Source organism: Bos taurus, chromosome 4 (assembly GCF_002263795.3).
Source record: "Bos taurus isolate L1 Dominette 01449 registration number 42190680 breed Hereford chromosome 4, ARS-UCD2.0, whole genome shotgun sequence".
Taxonomy (NCBI): domain Eukaryota; kingdom Metazoa; phylum Chordata; class Mammalia; order Artiodactyla; family Bovidae; genus Bos; species Bos taurus.
This window is the reverse complement of record NC_037331.1, coordinates 55,849,064-55,870,262: the sequence shown is the minus strand read 5'-3', so window position 1 is coordinate 55,870,262 and position 21,199 is coordinate 55,849,064. Positions and strand designations below refer to the sequence as shown.

The window sequence follows — 21,199 nt, the reverse complement described above, 5'->3', positions numbered from 1 at the left end:
CTATCAATGGAAAGGAAAGCCCTGCATTTGACTCATATTCTGTCCTCTGGTGATCTCCCTCCCAGGCCTTTCCCACCCTCTCTTCTTCATCTCAGAATTTCTGTTCCTTCTTTGCCCTTTGATTGGTTCCCTATTCCTGCAGCTCAGCTTCAGTCTACCTGCATATCTCAGAGCCTTGCTCAGTGATCTTGTCTCTTTTCTTATATTGAAACCCAGCTTTCTTTGAGGGACTCTGCTTCCTTGTTGGATCTTGTTCAGTTGCTATAGAGAATGGTCCATTTGGGGTGTGGTTGTTTTGCCACGCCATTTCTTTTCATCCAAAACCCATTTTGAAGTTCGTGTATTAAATTGGTAAACATTTGATATGTTGGTACTTTGACATACAGTTTTGTTGTTTTGGTCCCAGTATAGGTCTTAAACAGTACAATTATCTTTTTAAGGAAAAATGGGGACCAGAGGAATAGTTAAAAAACAGGAAGTAGCAAAGCTGGAGTCTGGACGCACTGCACTGTGCTGTCTTTGAGGGCCAAACACTGCGGGTAGGTCCAGAGAGGGAATGGAAAGTGTCAATGAGATTTATCACTTAGGAGGTCATTCAGTTCAGTTCAGTCACTCAGTCGTGTCTGACTCTTTGCGACCCCATGAACCGCAGCACACAAGGCCTCCCTGTCCATCACCATCTCCTGAAGTTCACTCAAACTCATGTCCATTGAGTCGGTGATGCCATCCAACCATCTCATCCTCTGTTGTCCCCTTCTTCTGTCCTCAATATTTCCCAGCATCAGGGTCTTTTCCAATGAGTCAGCTCTTTGCATCAGATGGCCAAAGTATTGGAGTCTCAGCTTCAGCATCAGTCCTTCCAATGAACACCCAGGACTGATCTCCTTTAGGATGGACTGGTTGGATCTCCTTGCAGTCCAAGGGACTCTCAAGAGTCTTCTCCCAACACCACAGTGACCTTTATAAGACCAGCTTCAGTAGAATGATGGGAGAAAAACCAGACTGAAGTGGATTGAAAAGTGAATGGGAGGTGAAAAAGTGGAGATAGTGTGTCTTGACTTAAAAAACATGGCTGTGATGGGAAGAAGAGAGCTGATTACTGGATTGTAGGAGGGTTTGCTGTTTTAAATGCTAGAGACAGTTTATGGGAAAAGGAATCAATGGAGAAAGGAGCCTTTGAAAATAAAATGAAAGATTTGTGGTATGAGGCGTTGAAAGAATAATGATTAGTCTTGAACTGGGGAGGAGGGCCTGTCTGATTTAAGAGAGACGAATAGGTAAGGATACACATGAGTTTATAGGGAGTTCTTTCCTGGTGTCTCTGTTTTCTGAAATAAGAAATGCTGAAATAATAGAATCATACTGTTTTGTTGTTGTTGTTTTGAGCTGTTGTAACAGCCCAAGCACTGTATATGCTTCACAAAACATGCTTATACCTCTAATAATTCTATGTGGTAGACGTATAGATAGCTTTTACAGGCAAGGGAACAGACCCAAACAGGTTAAATTACTTGCCAAAGTCACAAGCCAGGGAGTGGCATATCCATGTGAATCTAGCATTCACATTTTTTTTTATTACATAAGATCCTGTGTCTGCTGAGAGAGGTGGGGACTAAATAGACGTGGGGAAGGCAATTGGATAGGTCCTGCCCAGTCAGATCCCATCGCTTTGTTTCTCCTGTCTCTGTGGAAATCACTTCCTCCCTTCCTGGGTGTGTTGTGTACTCAAGTCACTCAGTCATGTCTGACCCATGGACTGTAGCCCTCTAGATTCTGTCCGTAGAATTTCCCAGGCAAGGATACTGGAGTGGGTTGCCATTTCTTCCAGGGGCTCTTCGCAGCAGGGGTGGAAACCATGTCTCTTGAGTCTCCTGCATTGGCAGGTGGGTTCTCTACCACTGCACCACGTGGGTTACTCTTCCTTACTCATGATTTATTAAAATATAGAGCAGCTAGTTTGTTTTTGTCTCAAGTTCTGTCAGTATTCTGGATTTCTTCTCTGCTCATTTGGAAAACCCTATTCTGTATTTGTTCCTGTTTCCATTTCACTTCCACCACTACCTCTTCTTGCCCCATGGTTATACTTTAGAAATTGTCTTCTGGCAAAATTATTCCATTTCTTCCATTTCTGAAATCATAAATGTTATCTCATTTTCTAAATAAGAATCTTCAAAGGCCCTCTGAACCCTCTAGTTGCTTCTCCTCCTTTTTGGTTGGTCTGTTAGTTAACACCATTTGTCTTTACTTCCTTTCCTAGATTTCTGCTTCCCTAATTTCAGCACTGTCTTATGGGGGCATCTTGTCTTTCTGACTTGTCCTATAACCCTCCCTACCCCAATCCTAAACCAGTACACGCATCTGACTTTTCCAGCAAGTTTGTTGAGTGCTTTTGAAATGAAAAAACATTCACAACAAGGTAGTTTTGCCATGTCTACGGCAGCTAGACAAGTTCTGCACTCTTTATGTAGGATAGTACTTCCACTTTCTAGTCTATTCATATTTCAAGGATGGAGGTATTGGTTTAAACCATACTATTCATTCCAACATGTATATGTGTATTTAGAAATTGTGTTTATGTAGGATCTCTTTAGATCATTTTGGTTCCTCTTAAAATTTTTATTCTTCTATTGACCAGGAACGGGATTTTCCAACAGAAACTGTTAAATTTGGTCCTGAAAGGATGTATATTGATTGCTGGGTCAAAAAACATACATATGACACCTTTAAGGAGATTCTTGGATCAGGAATGCAGTACCACTTACAGGTGAGTGGGTGACATCCTTTCTGTGTGTTTGCTTTTAAATTAGAGAGTAGTTTTGAATCTACCTCACTTCACTGCTTTTGAAATTAGTTTGAATATACAGACTGTTTTCAGTATATGTTATGCACAATAGCAAATTTATTTTTGAAAGTTGAGGTGAATACATATGAAACTGTCCTTTTTGTTTTTGTATAGTGTAAGCTTGGTGGGGCATCTCCTTGACTGTTGGAGCACTATTGACATCTTTGTAGGAAAGCAACTAGTTTGACATAGCTTTCTTGAATTCAGGGCATTGGAAAACAGTTTGGTCTTATGAGAAACAGAAAGAAAATAAGTGATGTACATTCATATTTATAAACTCCACATAACTTCTGTTAACCAGAATTCAGTTTATGTAGTAAAAAAAAGAAAACTGATGTTTAATACTGAGCCTTATTGCCTCTTTTATTTCAGTCAAATGAATTCCTTCGCAATGTATTTGAACTTGGACCCCCAGTGATGCTTGATGCTGCTGCATTGAAGACAATGAAGATTTCTCGATTTGAAAGGGTAGGTTTGGTTTTTGTTTTCAAGAGAACTGAATGCACAGAAGTGGAGACAAAGCTTTGATTCTGCCCGGTGATAGGCATTTAGCTATGTTTGTAAACTATTTAGTTCTCCATGGTGTTTCAGACAAAGCTGGACTAGTAAGTATAGAAGAAACTTTAGTCCATTTAGAGTATGGAGGGTTAAGAAGAGAAATTTTTATCCATAATCCTGTTAACATAGAAACTATTTTCATTTTTTATTTCCCTTTGTTCTGTGAAGTTTATATATTTAAGGATAAATATTGACAAAAGTATTTTTGTCTTTCATATCTGATGTCTTTCACTTCTTTCATATCTGATGACTGAGCCTAAACTTAGTACCAGATTCATTTTACAGATGAGGAGAACAAATGTGCTTAGAGAGTTTATAACATTAAATAGTGATTAATATTATTTGGCTTCCCCAATGGCTCAGCAATAAAGAATCTCTCTGCAATGCAGGAGACTTGCATTCAGTCCTTGGGAGGGGAAGATCCCTTGGAGAAGGGAATGGCTACCCACTCCAGTATTCTTGCCTGGAGAATTTCATAACATTTCAAAAATCCTTATTATTATTTTTACTAAGGTAAAATTCACATAACATAAAATATAGTGTACAGTTCAGTGGTATTGAATACACTTACAGTGTTGCACAACCATCACCACTATCTAGGTTCCAAACATTTTCGTCACCTCAAAAAGGAAACTGAGGTTTATTAAATATTCACTGTCTGTTCACCTCTTCTTTCCCCTCAGCTGCTGATAAGCAATCACTAATGTGCATTCTTTCTCTATGGATTTACCTGTTGTGGGTATTTCACAGACAGAGAGCCATATAACGTGACCTTTTGTGACTTTTTTTTCCACTTAGCATGTTGTTGCCAAGGTTCATCCATGTTGTAGGGTGGTCAGTACTTCAGTCCTTTTTGTGGCCGAATAATCCTCCATTGTATGGATACCCCACATGTTTATCTCTTTGTTAGTTTGTGGACATTTGGCTTGTTTCCACTTTTGATCCTTTTAAATCGTGCTTTTTTTGAACATAAACTTAGAAGTTTTTATTAGTGCACCTGTTTTCAGTTCTTCTAGGAGCAGAGTTGCTCAGTCATGTGTAATTCTGTTAACTTTTTAAGGAACCACCAAACTGTTTTCTACAATGACTGCAGTGCATTTTACCTTCCCACTAGCAATATGAGAGTTCAAATTTTGACATCCTTACTGTTACCTTTTTTTGTTTTTAATTTTCCTTTTAAGTTATAGCCATCCTAGTGGATATGAATTGTTTTATTGTATGTTTATAAAATCTTTATATTTAATCACTTTGATGGACATATAATTGATTGTTGGGCATTTTAAAACTTTCTAATAAATACTAATATTTTTACATTTATTTCTCTTTTGGATTATTTCTTGGATAAAGTCCTTGCATGGAACGATAGAGCTTGATTATGATTTTTGAGATGTATTGCCAAATTACCTTCCAAAATTATTCTATTATTTTTAATTATTTTCAGTGTTGAATGAATGCCTGTAGCTATTAAACACATATTTGACAACATTGGTTTTATTATCTAAAAAATTTTCTTGACATTTTACGTTTGGTTATTTTTTTCATATAGAACCGTCATGTGTTAATCGTCTCCCTCATTCTTTGTGTCTTTTAAACATATAAAGTATATCTAAAGTCAAATTAGTTCATTTCTTTCCTTTCAGTCCGTGGCAACCCCACGGACTGTAGCCTGCCAGGCTCCTCTGTCCATGGGATTTCCCGGGCAAGAATACTGGAGTGAGATGCCATTCATTTCCTTCTCAGGAGATCATCCCAACCCAGGAAATGAACCCTGGTCTCCTGCATTGCGGGCAGATTCTTGATAGCACTGAGGCACCAGGGGTGTATATATATAGTTTTAGTAGTACTTCAGTGCTTATAAGCAAGTTAGTTCCCTGCTCCTTCCTTTCTCATTTCTCAGGATTTCATTTCAGCCTTTAGTTTTTTCCTAGCACTTTGGTTTCAAATTTCTAAGTAAAATGCTTATACAGCTATTTCTTTATTTGATAGGTAAGGATTTCTGCCTTTTTACTTCTCCCCCCACCTTTTTTTTTTTTTTTGCTAAATCAGCATCATTGTTTACATTAGAGTCACATTATAATCTTTTTTCTTACTTTATAAGAATATCTAAAACTTTATTGGCTCACACATATTTTCCTCTTTTCCATTTCAGCATTTATATAATTCTGCAGCCTTCAAAGCTCGAACAAAAGCTCGAAGCAAATGTCGTGATAAGAGAGCAGATGTTGGAGAATTCTTCTAGATTTTTAGCATTTGAAGACCACTTTCTAATTTCCCTTTTTTTTTTTTGTAATTTCTAATGTATTTAATCTCTAGAGACAGTTTTTATCTTGGTCAACAGATAGCTTTTGTAGTAGGGGTTATATTATAATTTAATGTATATAGTGTTGCAGATGGTAAGTCCTGTTTATTAAATATTCTTTGTATATATAATCACTAAACATAAAGTGTTTGTAATGTTTGGTCATTTTCTATTTATGAAAAAAGCAAACATAAGGTATTTCACTTGATTTCATGATGAGAAAAACTGTTAGCCAAAGTTAAATTTCTTAGGCTGTGATTGTCAGAAATACTGATTATAATGATATAGATACACAAAGTTTTTAACTTAAGATCTTACACAGATGAGTTCAGGATACAATTTTGGGAGCTAGATCTGGAAAAGCTGCTGTTATTTTCAATTTTAAGTGGAACCTAATAATTTTGTCACTAGGATCAACAAAAGGAATTATACCATGCGACCATACAGCTGCACTTACAGGCCAGTCAGTCCATCCGTTGTTTATGATGAATTAATATAAGCCAGAAAAGTTGCTAACCTTGACCACTGAGGGCAGTAACACTAATTTTATCTGCTGTGTAAGACCTTGTGCTCTTTATTTTGAAATAAAGATCTTTTCACACTAAAAGTGCTTCTTTTCTAATAGAAGAAACATTTATGAGTTAATGTATAGAGTTCAAAATGATAAAGTGGGGTAGGGAGAGTAAAACAGAACTTCCTCTTGTATATTTGGAAACATGAAAGTAAATGAAAAAAATGTAGCCGTATATCGTTGACATTCCAGCTACTTTTAAGACCATTGTTTCTTGGTTGCCCCATGAGGTGCTTTTTTTTTGACTTTATGGGAAAGTGGTAGGCATTTTGACAATGCACTAGGATTTTTTATTATGAAACTTTATGTTAAAATGACATTGCACATGGGGTACACAGTAATAAGAGGGGTGGAAGAAGCATGAAAATAAGGATCAAAATCCACAGGTATTTTTTCTAAACTAGTCTTCCTCTGCCACATCTTCAACCCCTCTTGGAAGGTCTGATACGTCCCCTATTCGCTGCCTCATGGAGCTGTTACTGCTGCTGGGAGGGTGAGTTCCAGCCCTCAGATATAATGCAATGGAAAACAAACTTGAAATCTCAAACCTGGGGTTGCATGTTGTCTCCTCTTTATATTCCAAGTAGTTTAGGACCATAGAGAAGAGATTGTAAGTAGTATTTTTTCTAAATTTTCAATTTACTATATACATATTTTAGAATATTAATGAATTTTTATTAAAGCAATGTATGGGGGTGGTGTAGTCACTAGTTGTGTCTGACTCTTGGCGACCCAGTGGACTGTAGCCTGCCAGGCTCCTCTGTCCATGGGATTTCCCGGGCAAGAATACTGGAGTGAGATGCCATTCATTTCCTTCTCAGGAGATCATCCCAACCCAGGAAATGAACCCTGGTCTCCTGCATTGCAGGCAGATTCTTGATAGCACTGAGGCACCAGGGGTGTATATATATAGTTTTAGTAGTACTTCAGTGCTTATAAGCAAGTTAGTTCCCTGCTCCTTCCTTTCTCATTTCTCAGGATTTCATTTCAGCCTTTAGTTTTTTCCTAGCACTTTGGTTTCAAATTTCTAAGTAAAATGCTTATACAGCTATTTCTTTATTTGATAGGTAAGGATTTCTGCCTTTTTACTTCTCCCCCCCAACCCCTTTTTTCTTTTTTGCTAAATCATCATCATTGTTTACATTATAGTCACCTTATTTTCTATTCATTTCTGAACTGGATGGTTTCCTATGCTTACGTTACCGTTCTCATAGGACATCTTGTCTTGGTTTTATACACACATCATTTAACTCTTCCAAAACAGTTCCAATAAGTTTGTAAAACTCTTTAATCGCTTTGTCACATGGTCAAAGCCCAAAAGGATATTGAATTCTTTGTTGTTTCAGTCTAGACTACTTTCTCTCATCTGAGTGTACAGCTGTTGCTTGAGACTCCATCCTGGGATCTGTTTTCCACTCAAGTTGGATTCCACATCTCCTGGACCCCATGTCTTCGCTATTAGATTACTTCCCTGTTAAAGTGGAATGAGTGAAACTTCTGGGAATGAGTATATGGGAAGTTGATTATGTTGAAACTTTGTGTGTCTAACAGGTACTTTGGCTTGGTATATAAAATTCTAGGTAGAAAACCAAACTTGGGATTTTGAAGGCATTGCTCTACTCTAATTAAAAGTGTTGCCACAATGTCTGATGCAGTTTCACTTTCTGATTTATTTTGTTTTGTTTTGTTCTTTGAATCTCTGTCTCTGCTGTAAAAATGTTTGGTACTGTGTTTTGGTAGACTGGCGATCTGGGAAATACTAAGTTTTGACACTACCCTCCCATCCTCCACATAGACGCATGTACATTGTCCATGATCTGGAACTCCCATGAAATGTTAGAGTTGCTGGATGGAGCCTCTGGCCTTACTTCCTTTTCTTTCTGGGAGAGATTGTAACAGTTTTCAAATCTTGCTGTTGCATTATATTTTTAGCTAACATGAAACTACCTGCCTGTATTTAGCTGTGTGCTTCACTGTTGCCTTCAGTTCCTGAGCCTGCTTGAATTCTGTAGGATCCATCACTTACTCATCAGTGATGGTCCTGTGACTGTCTGCTAAGGTACGTACCAATTACTCTCTCCTTCCTATATTCAATACATTTGCTGAAATCTTGCTCAGTATTGTTACCTCCTATGTTTATTATTATGGCTCTATAACTTTTATTCTGCCTTTTTTACTGGAGTTTTGGGAGGAAGAAGAGGTAAGCAGGTATTAAATTTATAGATGGGTGCCTTTTCATGAAATTGATGGGTAGTTGCTAGGCAGGATAACAGGGGATTCAATGTGAAAGTGCTTGAGTTTTCTTCAGAGCAGTAAGAATGGTGTATGATAGACCAATTTATTCCTTGATACTGGTTAACCTTGCTGGCTTTCAGGAATTTAAAATGGTCCCTGCCTAGTAAGTTCTTTGAGGTTTAGTCATTCATTTTGAATTAGTTGGCATCTTTGACAAGTCTTTGATAGCATATGCTTTAATTTCCTGGGAATGAGATATAATATTTGAAAGAAAAACCCAGAAATAGTTGAAAATACCCCCCAATTGATCAGTTCTTGTGAAAATACCTGTTTTCTTCTTGTGACTCAAAACTCTTCAGGATGTGACCTTTTAGATACGTAGCCGATAAAATGAAGTAGATTGTCTTGCTTTGCTCTTAAGTGGTTCTCCAGAAGTCTACCTGGTCACACAGCATAAAAAAACCTCATCCCCCTCTCTGGTGTAAAATATGGTTGAATCCAGACTTTGGTGTGAGGAACTATTAATTTCCATTTTCCTCATCCTTGAGGGCAAAAGGGGGTGGCTCATACTTCAAGGGTTAGGTTTACAGGAGAGAGAAAAACACATAGTCAGTGTTCATACGGAGAAGGCAATGGCACCCCACTCCAGTACTCTTGCCTGGAAAATGCCATGGACAGAGGAGCCTGGTAGGCTGCAGTCCATGGGGTCACTAAGAGTCCGGCACGACTGAGCAACTTCCCCTTCACTTTTCACTTTCGTGCATTGGAGAAGGAAATGACAACCCACTCCAGTGTGCTTGCCTGGAGAATCCCAGGGACAGAGGAGCCTAGTGGGCTGCCGTCTATGGCTCGCACAGAGTCAGACACAACTGAAGTGACTTAGCAGCAGCAGCAGTGTTCAAAATGAGGCTTTTTTTTTTTTCTTTAAAGAATAGATAGTTTAAAACAGATCGCGTAGTTGGGAGATTAAAGCTGAACATGATGATTAAAATAGCAAACATTCTTATTTTTTGAAGAAATTTTGCATAAGTTTTAATGCATTATGTGCTTTGGAGAAAAAAGTTACTAGTTATAGTCTTTCTTTATGAATTGGTCCTCAGTTATAGACGAAACTTTAAAAGGTGACATTCCTTTTAAAAGGAGAGTGAGGTCTATAATTTTGTAGAGCAAACATTTTCTAATTGATGTGCTCAAGGCTGAATTAATGTCTGTCTCAGTTCAGTTAGTTCAGTTGCTCAGTTGTGTCCAGCTCTTTGTGACCCCGTGAACTGCAGCACGGGAGGCTTCCCTGTCCATCGCCAACTCCTGGAGCTTGCTCAAACTAATGTACATTGAGTCAGTGATGCCATTCAACCATCTCATCCTCTGTTGTCCCCTTCTCCTCCTGCCTTCAAACTTTCCCAGCATCATGGTCTTTTCCAGTGAGTCAGTTCTTCACATCAAGTGGCCAAAGTATTGGAGCTTCGGCTTCAGCATCAGTCCTTCCAATGAATATTCAGGACTGATTTCCTTTAGGATTGAGTGGCTTGATCTTGCAGTCCAAGGGACTCTCAAGAGTCTCCTCCAACACCACAGTTCAAAAGCATCAATTCCTTGGTGCTCAGCGTTCTTTATGGTTCATCTCTTGCATCCATACAGGACTGCCGGAAAAACCATAGCTTTGATTAGACAGACCTTTGTTGGCAAAGTAATGTCTGCCTAGTCATGGCAATAGAGAGTAGGATTATAAAGGGTTACATATCTGTTTACCACTTAATCATTAATATCCTGCCAGGCTAGTCAGTCTGGGGTGGTGGGCCTGTGGGATTGTCTCACCACAGCTGCTTTTCTGTACCAGAGGGCACATGCTTCTTGACATGTGAGAGGGAACCACATCAGAGGCTGACATTCCTGAGAAAGGAGGATGTGTTAAAAACTCACAGAATAAAGCCTTTGAAAACAGAAAAGTTGATGAGATGAAGTGCTTCTACCACCGGCAGTGGGGACAGTGGGTCAGTAGCCATGTAATCTCCCATGCACCATCCCCTTTTGTAGCTGCTGGAAGCCCTGGAATCCTCTGACCTGCTCTCATCCTGGTTAGACTTGTCACAACCTTATTCTCTTCCTGTTGACTGTCGTCCTCTGATTGGTCTGGAGTCTTGTGTGGTTAGCTGTCAGTGGCAGCTCCAGCCTGCTTCCCCATATTTATACATCGGAACTCCCCATGACAGAATGCAGGAGCTGTGTCAGGTTCCATATCAGCCAAATAAGGACATAAATCTCGGTCCAGTAAGAACCTCATCAGTTACCAATTAAATCAAGGCATGGTAGGGTTTTTTTTTTCTTTTTAAAGGATAGTTTCAGTAATATATTTATTTAAACCTTAGACATTATCGGAAAAAATCAATGTTTGGAATCTTAACTGCTTGGCTAAATTAACACTGGATATAGACCAACAGTTTCACGCTGGGGTTTATGGGCCTTCTAGAAGCACCCCTGTGCTGAAGAAGGCAAAGAACTACAGAATTTCTAGAAAGTCGTATAGTTGCTTCTGAATATTTTTCCCCCCTGGCAACCCAGCAGTCAAAGCTCAAGGTTTTTGTAAGTAATTTGCATGCTGTTACTCTCAAGAGACTGAATTCTAATTCTTGAGGTTGAGATGTCTTTTGTTGCATGTGCTGTGTGCTTTTCTAACTTGTGATAGAAATGAGTTAGACTTGATTTTAAAAATTACTTGCTGAATGTGAAGAGGCACTGACTCTGAAATGGAATTAAAGAACAAATTACCATGACTCACTCAATAAAGCTTCTATTAGCTTTGAATTAAGCTCTATTCTAACAATTCTGATTTTGTAGCAAGCAATACCCATGTGAATTATTTCTGTGGTATGATACCAAGCACCTTTGGAAAAAAGTAAAGAGCAAAGCAGACTTTCATAAACAATTACATTGGTCAGAATGTTTATTAGTAGGCAGTTAAAGAATTCTTAAAAGACAAAAAGAACCAGCTGTTAGCATTGATCTAAATTGGAGAAAAATGAAATTACTTACATGTTTGTGCTCAAGGTATTAATAAGGTTCTGGGAAACGGGTACAGCTTTGCAGATTTGCACAGCACAGTCAAGAAGGAGGGTTAAGTTAGAGAAGGGCAGAATTTAGTAACACTCTGGCTTTTCCAGCCCTGCTGGTTGTTCTCAGATGACCCTCATCGGGAATGCCAAAGATAGCAACAACTGGGTGTCAAACAGCTGTGGGTCCTGGTCTGAGGGCCATGTGATCTTGTATCCATTTACTCATAGGGTCATTTGCTGACTCTTACCGGCCACGAACCACCCCCCAACTTGGTTTTCTCACTGGCTCTTTATTTGCCATTTGAATGTTGCACTTAATTTAAAAATGCACTGAAATAGCATCTATAGTATTTACATTGTGACTTGACCCAAATGATTATTCCTTTCAGAGCACTTTTCATTCTAAGTTGTTTGTTATCTTAGTGATTTTGGATTTGATGTTGCATTGAATTACTTAAGTTGACAGCAAGGCTAGTAATTTGAAGATTTTATTAGCTGCATGGCTCTTAAGTCAGTTTTTGTGGCTATGATTTTCTAGCTAGTCTTCTACTTTGTAAATGCTGATTAAGCCTCAGTATGAGATTTAAGCATGGCAGTTACATTCCTAAAGGGGAAGCTAAGGCTCAAGGATGGCAAGTCAGATCCAAAAATGAAGCACGTGTCAGCTACCAAGCCTAAAATAGAAGCCGTGTTTAAATGATGATCCTGTGATGTGACACAACCTTTATGCTTCATTCAATATTAGTGTTTGGGATAGCAAAGTGTAAAGTGATGATAAAATATAAAACCTTTTTAAAAGAGTAGTTTAGAAATTTGTAACCATGCATCAGTCAACACTTTTGGTTTTATCTATGAAAGAATAAGATTTGATTGATCTCTTAGGCCCTTCTGCTCTATATGCTGTCTTGCTGTCTTTTTTAAAATTTCTGGTCACTCAGAGTCATTCCCTTCAGAATGCTCCATAAAGTATATTTGGAATTCAGTATATCTAAAGTGCTTCAGTAGTATCTTATCTAAAATATTCAGGGAGTTAGTTGTTCTTGTTAATTAAAATTTCAGAGTAACTGAAATGCCCTTTTAGTTTTAGACTGTAAAAATTAACTAGTCCATAACTTTACAAGCTCACTGCTTTTCTTAGGTAGGGTTCTGGTGGCATGTTTTTTTACAAGTACTAATAGGTTTTTAGGTATTGCTAGGAAATTGATGAGTTTTAATGTTTTTAGAATCTGTTTATTAAATGACTGATTACCATTTACCATTTCTGAGTTTTGTTTCTCCTAACTCTAATCATATTTCTCTTTATTCGGTAGCTGGGTATTAAACGAAATTTTTAAAATGTTAAGAGGAAGTCAATAGTGTGTTGCCATATATAGGCAGACATGAAGCTTATTGCATTGCTTTTACTAAAGTTCGGATGGATATGAGGATTTTAACCTCAGTTTTATGTTAGTGTTCTTATTATTAACAGCTTCAAATTCTTTTGGAAATAGTGAGATTTAAATCCTAGATAAAATATTTTAGGTATTGGCTTCTAAACTTGGCACTGGACATTTGAAGAATAGAATGGGTACTTAGCCTACAGAGTGCTCAGTTGAGGAAATCAAAGAAGTAAGCAAATAAATGTGATGAAGTAGTACAGATGTTATGATGGAAGAATGTACAGCATCTAGCAAGGGGACAAAGGAAAGACAGGTTGGAGGTGATGTTTGAGCTGAGTCTTCGCAAAGGATTAGGGAAGGTGGTGGAGAAGAAAGGTCACACAGGGAAGGGGCAGTGATCTCAGAAGCCAGAGGCCTGCTTCCAGCTCGGCACCTAGCTAACGTGTGATCTTGGGCATTTACCTTCTGAACTTCAGTTTCCTCATTTGTGGAAAGACAGGGAGCTAAATGAGAGCATGTCTAAAATCCTCTCTCAATCAAAAAATCACACATCATTATTAGACTCATTTTATGAAAAGAGATAACTGTGAAAGAGAAAGCTTTGATAGCAATTGGAATTTGTCTTCCTAAAACCTTCTTTTCATGTAATTAAAATGCCACAAGTTCTGTGTTGTGCTAGAGAGACAACTTAAAATGAGAACTTTTCGATCTGTTCTGATTTTTTCAGTGTAGCTCTAACTTATGCTGTCATTAGAGAATATTACCTTAAATGTAAACCACAATTTCAGAATTACTATGTAAGTGGCCAAAATCTAAGAGAGCTCGGGGGAGGAGACCTCAGAGGTCCTGAAGTTTAGCCTCCAACAGCTTCAGGATTTCTCTCTGTATCATCTCAGTTTGCTAAGATTTTGTCTTGAGGTCTCAGAGCCAGTGTATAATGACTAAAGAATACATTTAAGATATGAACTTCTAGCATATTGAGGGAGAATATAAAAAGTATAGTTTTGTATTAAAAGCCTATTCTATTAGAATAGCTCACAATATTTTCTTCTTTTAGAATCTTTATGGCCACAGGCTTGCTTGGCATAATTTTGTCTTTTTATGTGTTTAAACATAGTCTTCTTGCACAAAGGATTTGAGAAGTCTCACCAGAATATGAAATATTTAAAAATAAATTACAAAATAAAAAAAAAAAAACCCAGGTAAAATATAGACAAAATTGAGAAATCTGAGCAGGAGGAAGGAGCATGTTCTGATAAGCAGGGTATTATAGCGTTAAAATTGTGGCACACACTTGACTCTGAGCTCCCTGGTAAGCAAAGCAAAAAGAAGAGTTACAGTGTCATCCCCCAAAGGAAAAGCTAACTTTTCTAGCCCTTCTTCATCTGGCAGTCATATGTATGGGTGGGTCTTCATGTGCTGACCCAGCTTCCTGTGAGCTGTGATATGAAGGCCAGCTCCCCGCCCAGCCTCTCTGGTTTAACGGCAGTGTTTTCTTCCAGGGACAATGAAACGTTCTTCCCAGGACAGTGGCTCTCGCAGCATTCCTGAAGATAGAAAGCTTTATGTTGTGGATTCCATAAATGATCTGAACAAACTAAACCTCTGTCCTGCCGGATCACAGCAGCTATTCCGTATGTGTGCCCTCCCAGGCTTGGCGGCCAGTCCTGGCTTCTAGGTCACCTAAAAATAGCCAGCGCTGAGCTGGGCCTGTGGGTGTGGTGGGGGTGGGGTGGGCATTAGACTTGCTATTTAGTATTAGGCAATGTTTGCTTTTGCTGTCTGAATACTTGGCCAGGCTTATGGGCTTTCCTGGCTCTTAAGCAGGATTCGAACTCCAATCTTCAAAAGTTCTGAGAAGTTTCCTCTGGAGTTTCTCTCCCTGGGAAGGAGTGGAGGCTGTGAGATGGCCTCCCAGAGGCTAATTCATGCCACTTGGCTGCTTCTGTGCCCTCTGGTGACCACAGCCAGGTCACTGAGTGTGCCCACTCTCCGGACAGGTCTGACTTCATAGCAGATTGCTGAGAAAATGTTCCACACTTTTATCTAGTATAACAAAGATCATTCATGTTCTGTTGGGCAGAAAAGTCATCTTCATCTTTTTAAATTTACAGATCTCCTCAATGAACACATTAGAAAGAAGAGGGGGAAAATGAAATAAAAATATGCTAAATACTAAATGCTGCATGTGTATCTTGTCCCCTAAATATTATAAATGAGTTCTATCAAGTTATTTGAGCCCCATCTTTTCTAGTTTAAATGCTGACCTTCCAACTCAGGGGATAAACATCTACTTGTTGATGTTTCACATGTACTCGAAACTCGTACTGTCCCAATTTTATGTCTATTATTTCTCTTCTGTATCCTTTTTGAATGCTTGTTTCTCTCATTCATTCAGAATTTCACCGATTTTTTACTACAGTTGGTCTTAATAAAGGTTGGTGTTTGAGCGCCAGCTTATGCCTTGGCTGTGATTAGGAAGGAAAAGCTGTGGAGGGTGTGAGGCAGGATGTCTTTATAAAAAAGTATGGGACCTCTGCCCCCATCTCCTCCGTAATCAAGTAGCAGAGGGTGTGGGGCTGATACATAGTAGGAGAAAATACAGAAGGTAGTTCAAGGGTCTTCAAGATCCCGAGTTTCTATATTTATTTTTCAATTTAATTTGGGTGTTATTAAGCAAATAGGCCTTACAAAGCAGCGACCAAATGCAGGCAGTTCATGGTTTGGGTGAGCCAAGCTTAGTTGCATTCTCAGTTCAACCGCAAAGCATTGAAGAGAATCTTGCTTTCAGAGCATGTCCATCCTGAAAACAACTTTAAGAAACCAAGTACATCAGGCTCATTTTGATGTTGTTGTGTAATAGATGTAGGAATAGCTGGTTATTTTTATAGGAAATAAAGTTTTCTGGGAGATACCTCAGAATGCTTAGACTCACTCAGAGTTAGTGACCCGCTGCCAGCTGTGTTGTATTCTTGGGTCGCTTTAGGGAAAAGGGCAATAGAGCCTCTGTCACTCCGAATCCTTCTTTACACCACCCCGCCCCCACCCCATGCAAAAGGAAAATCCATGTCCGGCTACATCAGTGTTAACATGATCGTCAAAGAATTTTCCAAACCAGGGTTATAGAGACAGCTTGACCAGGCTTGTTCTTTGAATATACTAATATAAAAGAAGGTGAAAAATTCTCAAAGAACACTCGTTCAAAGACATTTCTAAAGCATAAGTCTCTTTTCAGAGTGATCAGAGTGAAAATGGGTGTATCCCTTACTCACACCTTTTTTTTTTTCTCTTTAATTTTATTGGAATATAGTTGATTTACAATGTTGTATCATCTTACATCTCTAACACTGGGGGACTGTGAAGTTCACTGATAGCCTGTATGCTGAGGAGTCCTGTTTTTGTTGTTGTTGTTATTTGTTTCACATCAGCTCTAGAGGAGAAACTCCAGGACATCAGCACTGATTCAGGAAATGGAAGCCACAGTCTGTTTTTGGTGGGGCTGATCATCGTGCTGATTATCAGCCTGGCACTGGTTTCCTTTGTGATATTTCTGATAGGTAGGTACCATTGACACTCTTTTCACCACTGCTTTGCCCTTACTTGACAGCTGGTTGTTTAGCTTTGCCTCCATAAGCAGGCAGTGCTTCCTGGCACCCAGTACTGCTGCTGGAGGATGAGAGGGCATGGATGCCCAGGGCACCCTGCTGCTCTGAGTGGGTCACTGGGGCACACAGAAACCCTCCATGGCAGAAGTTCACAGACTTGGATATTGTTTCTGTACCACTTTAATTTCTCACACAGAGTCCCTAGCTGCTAATGGTAGGCAGCTTATCCTAGTTAATTCTGGGTTTTCTTATTCCAAGACACAGTTTCTGCATGAATTTGGCCTGTAACTTTGAGTCACCCTCCCAGTTTTCCTCACTTCTCTGAAATCGGTGAGAAGCATCAGCTGGGCTTGTGCAAGGGCCCAGAGGCAGGGCTGGGCTGTGAGGTGATCGCTTGTCTACTGCATGACACTGTCTGGGCTGGTGTCTCGCCTGCCCTTGTCCTGGGCCCTGCACATCCACCTTCGAGTGGTGGCACACGCTTCCCCACACGGCTCCTCAGCCAAGAGATCCCCCGAAGTCTCAGTGCCACTCTCTTCTCTGCCTCGGGTTGGGGAGGGGTGCTGTCCACTCAGTGCTGCCCTCTCCTTATGCGTGTTGCCCCGTCAGGGGAGCCCCCAGTGTTCTCTCTGAGCAGTCCCCTGTAGACCACCATCTGGAGTTACTTCAGTTCTCTCCCACACCCACTAAGAGTGGAAGAGCCTGAGAGGAGGGAGTCATCCTTGATACCCTTTTGCCTGCATCCACCACACTCGTTTCTTCTGCCCTGCAGGCCTTGTAGCCTTCACAAAGCCTAAATGAGAAGTGGATTCCATGTGTTTGAAGTGCCTCTAATTCAAGTTCACTCAGGATTAGTGGAGGTAGCAGTGGTGGTGATGGGAGGTGGGCAGAGGGCATGACTCTCACAGCTTCTAACCCCTTTTCCTCCCCAAAACTTCATCTCCCATCCAGCTTAAAGCTCTATCTCTGTTCTAGGTTTCAGAGCTGGCATGAAGTGGTGATGTAATTTAATTGCTTCTCTGTCACCTTGCTAATGCCCTTTTGCACTTAGAAGCTACAGTGTGAACTATCCTGACAATAATTCTGCCCTTGGATCTGATTATTCTATGGAGGAGGGTTGGCCCTGAACCTGCTGGGCTGGAAAGAGGGTGTGGATTACTCTTCAGAAATGTTATACCTCAAAAATGGATGCTGCAAATATCATCCCGCCTCACTGTCTGGGGAAATGACTTGAGTTAAACTAGTGGGAAATTTTAGGTATGTCTGCTATACAGGGCTCCAGTACTCTTGCCTGGAAAATCCCGTGGATGGAGGAGCCTGGAAGGCTGCAGTCCATGGGGTCACTGAGGGTTGGACACGACTGAGCGACTTAACTTTCACTTTCTACTTTCATGCGTTGGAGAAGGAAATGGCAACCCACTCCAGTGTTCTTGCCTGGAGAATCCCAGGGACGGGGGAGCCTGGTGGGCTGCCGTCTATGGGGTCACACAGAGTCGGACACGACTGAAGTGACTTAGCAGCAGCAGCTATACAGGGAAGCAGCCCAGAGGGACTGCTCTCTTTTGTGGGAAAAGACTAAGGGTAATAATAATTTAAAATGTGATGTATTGGGTTCTCACTGTCTCCCAGGCACGGTGGTAAACATTCATGTCTGCTCACTACCTCATAACAATTCTATTGTGTGGGACCTGTTGTTTTTCTGGTTTTATCAATGCTGAAACTAAAGCTTAGAGAGATTAATTACTGTGCTGAAGGTCCACAGACAAGGGTGCCTAATCAGGGCTCAGAGACACCCCTGCCTGACATCAACTACCATGTTCTTTATTACCATCTTATACCCTCTTCTATGAATAGGATTTATTTTATGTTTGCTTCTAGGGTTTTATATTGAGGGCAAAGTCATATCAAGAAACAGAAAGAAGATGTGAATAAAGAATGCCTTTTTATTGGACAATTACTCTGTGCCAGATGCATTAAATTCATTATCTTAAATCTTTACCCTTCAAGGTAGTGTCTAATATTTCTATTTTGCTGGTGAAAGGTGAAAGCCCAGAGTTTAACCCTCCCTGTTTATTCAGCTAATCCGAGGCAGGACTGGGATTCATACTCTGGCCCATCTGCCTCCAGAACTCCTGGCGCTCCACTGCCTTTTGTAGTAATAATAAGAGGCTTCTGGTGGTTTGCAGATAAACTTTAGCCCAACCTAAGACCAGAGTTGGCACGTGCTTGCATGCTTAGTTACTCAGTTGTGTCTGATTCTTTGCGACCCCATGAACTATAGCCTGCCAGGCTCCTCTGTCCATGGGGATTCTCTAGGCAAGAACATTGGAGTGGGTTGCCATGCCCTCCTCCAGGGGATCTTCCCAACCCAGAGATCAAACCCAGGTCTCCCGCATTGCAGGTGGATTCTTTACCATCTGAAGCAACAGGGAAGTCCTGTTGGCACTGCTGCTGCTGCTAAGTCGCTTCAGTCGTGTCCAACTCTGTGCGACCCCATAGACGGCAGCCCACCAGGCTCGCCCGTCCCTGGGATTCTCCAGGCAAGAACACTGGAGTGGGTTGCCATTTCCTTCTCCAATCCTGTTGGCACAGGCCCCTGTAAATGAACTTGGCCTGTGGTCATCTTTGAAGAGGAAACCTTTCTGCTCTCACTGGGATTTGGTACAGATTTGTATCATTTTAACTGAAGTGTGAGAACTTATATCTGGCATTTTTATGCAAGAGAAATAGGCTATTTTACACTGATTACATTGATTAAACTATTGGACCTTGTGTTTTTGTCACAATCTCTGTTCTAAAGAGGAATACTGGACAGCAAGGGTAGATTACCCAGGATGCCTACCTGCCTCTGTAGGTTTACAGGGGCCAAGCAATGTTAGATACTAGGTCTGTGGGATGTGATTAAGTATTGCCTTCATTTAAAAAAGGGTTCTATGGTCTAGTAAGTTTGAGAATTGCTAGGTTAGTAATACTCAAGGTATTTTATTTTACTTTTTGTTAATTTCCAAAATGCAAGTCAGTATATGATTTTTCTCTAATATTTTTGCATATAGAATCCTTTTTCTCTTTTGGAATTTAATTTGGAGCTAATATATTGTGGAACAGACTTAATCCAACATGCCTGCTACTCCCTTTTGCGTTTGACTCATGTAGAAGGTTCCAGAGAGGGGAAAGGATGTCACATGCTGTGGATTTAGTTGTTTCACACTTTTGTCCAGGAGCGAGTGGTATTGCTTCTGTCTGGCTCTGCACCAACACATCCATGTTCTAGAGCACAGTTCATCCAAACGTAATTTTCAGACACAAAGGGGAGGCAGCTTCTGGGCAGCAGCTTGTCCCAAGGCTGGAGGCTGAAGCTCAGATGCCTCCCCGCAGTAGTTGCTGGGTAAACTCGGTGCTGTGTCACCACCTGCGTTAGTTCCTGAAAGCTCTCCTGGAAAACACTTGCCTGAAATGGAAATGATACGGAGTCCACGTATTAAATACTGATTTTGTGCTGCCTTTCTTGGAAATTTTAACTGCCAGGTAGGCCTCAGAGTGCTCCACTCCCCGGCTTACTCAATACCCAGGGGTTCTATCTATTTTGGAAATATGGTCTCTCTGCTCTCAGAGTAGCTGGGGAGAATTATTATTATAATTCATTATGGACTGGTAATTTAGAACCAGGAGACCTATGGGTTGGAACCCAAAATATCTCACCTCCCAAATGATGAGGGAAAAACCTTTGCTGAGAACGGGTCTCAGAATGAGACAACATAACAATCTCTTCTCCGGGGATAATCAGACACTGGCAGTTTTCCTGTGGTTGTTCATGCAATGTCTTTCTCAGCCAAAATCTGAGCAGAGCTGCCAAAGGTAGTCGAGTCTGGCACAAAAGGGTTATAAAAATAATTCACTTCATAGAAGACTTCAGCAGTTTCTCTCCCAGGCCTCTGGGCTGCATGGGCTATTGGAGCAGAGGATTTGCCAAGACGGCATCTCAGCTCCCAGCTGAACACCCCCATGGGCTCTGATGAGTCACGATGGAACACACTGGAAACCAGCATAACACTGTCTATTTTTCACTTTTAAGTTCAAACCGAAAACAAGATGGAAGATGTGTCAAGACGACTAGCAGCTGAAGGAAAGGACATCGATGATCTTAAGAAAATCAACAGCATCATCGTAAAGCGACTCAACCAGCTGGACTCAGAACAGAGCTAAAGAAATGAATCGTCCAAGAGCAACTGCTAACACCTGAGCTTCTCACGGTCCAGGGAGGGTGTAGGGATTAAGAACCACCAAGGGTATTTGTGGGTCTTGAAAGGCTGAGTTTCAATTACAGGGATGGGAGCAACCCCAAGGCAAGGGGGGCTAGGGGCAGCTGCCAGAAAGGGGCTCGTTTTGTGGGAGTGCCCTTCAGCTTTCATGGGCTCAAGGGTGGCAGGCATGGGGCAGAAACAACAGTAAGCGAGAAAGGGCATTTGGCTCTGCATGTGCAGCTTCTTTTACCGAAGGAGATTTGTCACCAAAATAAGGTCACAGTGGCCAGTAAAGTTCATGGCCCCTCGTGTATCTTTATGAACTCCGGGGAAAGCCTAAGGGATTCATTGAATTGTTTGTATTCAAGGGGATCAGGTGATGATTCTTTTCAATAAAAGAGATTCTGCTCAGGTGATTA

The 21,199-nt window shown here is 40.5% G+C and overlaps 2 protein-coding genes and 1 long non-coding RNA gene across 4 annotated transcripts in view; 2 read left to right on the top strand and 1 right to left on the bottom strand.

The window, feature by feature from the left end:
* IFRD1 (interferon related developmental regulator 1) overlaps nt 1–6,306 on the top strand; it is a 23,690-nt gene extending 17,384 nt beyond the window's left edge. Inside the window, 3 exon segments of the mRNA NM_001034729.1 lie at nt 2,636–2,764; nt 3,215–3,310; nt 5,550–6,306. Of these exon segments, the coding sequence (NP_001029901.1) occupies nt 2,636–2,764; nt 3,215–3,310; nt 5,550–5,639 (315 nt within the window). The 3' untranslated portion in view covers nt 5,640–6,306.
* Nucleotides 1–11,634, bottom strand: part of LOC101908154 (uncharacterized) — a 19,876-nt gene extending 8,242 nt beyond the window's left edge. Inside the window, exon 1 of the long non-coding RNA XR_234299.5 lies at nt 11,536–11,634. This is a non-coding gene — a long non-coding RNA (uncharacterized lncRNA). The remainder of the gene's footprint in view (nt 1–11,535) is intronic.
* On the top strand, nt 10,713–21,199 carry LSMEM1 (leucine rich single-pass membrane protein 1). 2 transcript variants are annotated; one of them, XM_005205442.5, is made up of 4 exons: nt 10,713–10,811; nt 14,437–14,568; nt 16,363–16,491; nt 20,612–21,199. In XM_005205442.5, exons 2-4 carry the CDS (start codon nt 14,442–14,444, stop codon nt 20,740–20,742), a joined length of 387 nt encoding a protein of 128 aa, XP_005205499.1. In that variant the 5' UTR covers nt 10,713–10,811; nt 14,437–14,441; the 3' UTR covers nt 20,743–21,199.